Source organism: Terrapene carolina, unplaced genomic scaffold (genome assembly GCF_002925995.2).
Source record: "Terrapene carolina triunguis isolate 2854851 unplaced genomic scaffold, T_m_triunguis-2.0 Scaffold22787, whole genome shotgun sequence".
Classification (NCBI taxonomy): Eukaryota; Metazoa; Chordata; order Testudines; family Emydidae; genus Terrapene; species Terrapene triunguis.
In genome coordinates this window covers 1-3710 of record NW_020687138.1, presented here as the reverse complement: position 1 = coordinate 3710, position 3710 = coordinate 1, and the positions used below count along the sequence as shown (strand labels likewise).

General features: G+C 45.7%; 1 protein-coding gene across 1 annotated transcript; it reads right to left on the bottom strand.

Moving 5' to 3' along the window:
• Positions 1-848: 848 nt before the first annotated feature.
• Positions 849-2793, bottom strand: LOC112122786 (zinc finger protein 3-like). The gene is made up of 2 exons (XM_026662108.2): positions 2025-2793; positions 849-1615 (listed from the first exon to the last, which is right to left on the bottom strand). Exon 2 carries the CDS (start codon positions 1605-1607, stop codon positions 870-872), a length of 738 nt encoding a protein of 245 aa, XP_026517893.2. The 5' UTR covers positions 1608-1615; positions 2025-2793; the 3' UTR covers positions 849-869.
• Positions 2794-3710: the final 917 nt, after the last annotated feature.

Sequence of the window (3710 nt, the reverse complement as noted above, 5' to 3'; positions counted from 1 at the left end):
ATGGATTTCATTTTCTAAACATTGCAGCATCTCCCAGGGGTGAGCTGAAGAGAAATGTCACTTCCATTTTCCCCATCTTTACCTAGATAGGGATTGCATTTCCCAAATAACAGGCAAGATGCAGCTGATTAGGAAGGAGATATCTTCAGGAGCAACCTCCTGCAGCGCCCGTGCCACAACTGCTTTGGGAGCCCAATGCATGAGTATTTTGCTTAGTTCCAAGTCATTTACTAGGGAATCCTCTTCCCAGCCCTTTAGAAAAAAGATTGACCTAACCAATTGAACAACAGGGGGATTGGGATGGTGATGGGGAATAAGGGAATCCCTCTGACTTACCCGATCTTCTTCTGTTGTTACAGAGGCTGAAATGACATTTTCCCCTATCCCTGCCCTGTTCCTGCTCTTTGTTATAGTTAAAAATATTGAAGTGATAAAAATAGTAGTAAAAGTATCTGCTCTGCAGCACAACCTGAAGCAACATCAGAGCAACTGGGAATGAAACAATTTGTTCCCAAAGGGGGAACTTGAAGACTAACAATTGCTTTGAAATGGGGGAACAGTATAACCGTGATGCTCAGGGTTTGTTTAGGTCGGGTCAAGGGGGAACCTAATGCCAACCACTGCAAACCTCTCTCTCCCACCTGGAACTGATGAACATTCCTGGCTGGAGGGACACACACTCCTACAACTCAAAAGGAAAGGAGTTGATAGAAAAGATCACAGGACTGACCCCAAAGAAGGTGAGCTGCAAAAGGGAGAACCAGGCAACTCATCTGGTGGAGCTGAGAGACCACGGTGAATATGGTGCAAAAATCACTATGTGGGAATTAGCAAATGTGATTTAAAAAAAAAAAATTCTTTGGCCAGCCCTAGTCAAAGGATTTATTATAGTTCTTGCCCATGTGTATTCTCTGATGTGAGATAAGGTGTGAGCTCCGACTGAAGCTTTTCCCGCACTCAGAGCATGTGTAGGGCCTCTCTCCTGTGTGGATTCTCCTATGTGTGCTCAGGGTAGAGCTGTGATTGAAGCTTTTCGTGCACTCAGAGCATGTGTAGGGCCTCTCGCCTGTGTGGATTCTCCTATGTGAGATAAGGTCTGAGCTCCGCCTGAAGCTTTTCCCGCACTCAGAGCATCCATATGGTTTCTCACCTGTGTGGATTCTCCTGTGTGTGATAAGGTCTGAGCTCAGTCTGAAGCTTTTCCCGCACTCAGAGCATGTGTGGGGCACTTCTCCTGTGTGGATTCGCTGATGTGAGATGAGGGTTGAACTATCAATGAAGCGTTTCCCACACTCAGAGCATCCATAAGGTTTCTCACCCGTGTAGATTGTGTGATGTGTGATAAGGGCAGCGTTCCCATTGAATCTTTTCCCGTACTCAGAGCACGTGTAGCGTGTCTCTTCCAAGTTGATTCTGTCATGTATTATAAGGTCTGAGTGGCTACTGAAGTTTTCCTCTGGCCTCTGCTGAGTCTCACAGGCTTTTGCTTTTTCTCGGAGTGCACAACTCCCGGAAACGTTCCCTTTGGATCTTCCTGATAACGTCCCATGTGGTTCTACTTGCTCAGCATCTTCCTGCTGGGGTTTCTCCTCATTCTCACTCACCATCCCATCACCTGAATGGGAAACAAAAAGATTCCAGACATAGGTCACTCCCTGCACCAGAAAGAAAGGAAATCTCAGAGAGAGGAATGGAAAAAGGGATGAACAACCGAAAATATGTGTGGGAGAGATCAAACGTATCAGGAGCTGATTTTCCCCAAAGCCTTCCACAGAGGAGAGAGGAAGGGATCAGTTTTGGTCCGCATCTCACCAGAACACTCAGGGAAAAGCGAGACTGGGGAGGGATCTGCTGCCAGTTGTCAGTCAGAATAGGAGGGAAGCCATGAGTGACATCTGCCATAATGATTCCACATCTGCAGGGAACAATCCTAAACTTGGAGAGCTCACAGGGTCTTTGTAGGGCATCCCAAATGTTTCGTGCATTCCCAAACAGTTGTTGAGTTGGTTTAACCAATTTCTCACCTCTCAGGAGCACTTCTTTCTCAGAGCCCTGGAGGTCTGGGATCCATGGCTCTTCCCCTCGTTCCAGCTGCGAGATCACATCAGGTTTGGAAACTGGAAACCCTACTCCAGGCAAAGAAAACAAGGGAGGTCAGTGGAATTTGTGGGATACTTGGCACACAGAATATTCCATGGTTTTAACCCCAGCTCATTTTTAAGCAGTAACATCCCAAGGCCAGCTTCCTTAGCTCAAAGTGGCAGGAGAGTTATTATTATAATAAATCATATGCATTACCTTAATGGCTCAGGACCAACTAACAGGGGGTCCCCATTGTGCTAGGCAAAGTACAAACCCAGAATAGTAGATGGCCCATGCCCTGAAGAATTTACAATCTAAATAGACAAGACGGACACAGAATGTGGCAAGGGGTAGAACCCACTGTTAGAATAGAGATATTCAGGCCTGCCTGTAAAGCCTGTACTTTAAGAACTTAGGTGTATTTTTATCACTTAGCTAGTTACAGGGGTATAAAAATAAAGAATCAAAATCACAGTCCACCTGTGTCTGGGCCTTCGCTCACCAGGATAGTCTGAGGCCTTGTTCTTAGGCTAAGGCCTTTGGCTAAGCAGCAGGGGCAGCCATAAGCTGGGAAGCGTAGGGTCACATCCTCACCTCCCAAACCAATCACACTGAAATAAGGTGGTATTGGCCTGTTAGGAAGACAATCCTGTCCCGATAGCGCCCATCACCACCAGATAAAGAAACAGACCTTAAGATGGTTAAAGAAAACTTAGTTTGATAGCATCCTGTCTGGCAAGAAATCACTTATCAATGGTTGTGAAACCCTCATTTCCGTATTATTTTATCTTTATGGCCACCACTTTTACATTGTCAATCAGTCTGGTTCTCTAATTGTTTCTGTCTGCTGTATAATTAATTTTGCTAGGTGTAAGTTAATTAGGGTACTGGGATATAATTGGTTAGAAAATTATGTTACAATATGTTAGAATTGGTTAGTTAAATTTCAGTAAAATGACTGGTTAAAGTATAGTTGAGAATATTATTATATAAACAGGGTCAAACAGGAGGGGGAAGGGAAATTGGAATCATGTTTGTTAAGGGGGGAAAGGGAACAGGGAATGGGGACACAGGCAAGTCTCTGTGGCATCAGAGCTGGGCAGGGGGACACGAGGAAAACGCTCTGCGGCATCAGAGCTGGGCAGGGAACACTGGGGAACAGACTCTATCGCGTATAGAGAGAAGCCTGACTGGTGTGAAGGGCTTCGGAATATGCCTGCTTGGAAACTAACCCCAATAAACATTGCATTATCTGCACTTCGGACTTCTGGTCTTTTGCTGCTTGCTGTCTGCGTGACAAGAACCAGGGAAGTTGGAGGGTGAAGGGAAAGCCCTGTAACAAAACTGACATGACCTGATAAGCAACAGGTAAGGCTTTAAGGAAGGTTTTAATACACTTTGGAACTGGTCAGGGATTCCCACGAGGACTGAAGAGGGGGCGATGGTAAATACACATTTAGATCCTTTTCTTGTTTTATATCTTTTCCACAGAAGGCGCACTGGCACATTGTCATGGATCCATAGGATCTGTGCAATGCCCTGGCTTATAAGCAGTCCTTGGGAGGTGCCCCTGGAGTGCATTAGACCTCCAAGGGGTCCCATTCTTCCACAAGGATAGGCCATGTAGC

What these genes read in the sequence shown, in the direction of transcription:
- LOC112122786 (XM_026662108.2), bottom strand. Translation starts at nt 1,607, where the DNA reads ATGGTGAGTGAGAATGAGGAGAAACCCCAGCAGGAAGATGCTGAGCAA.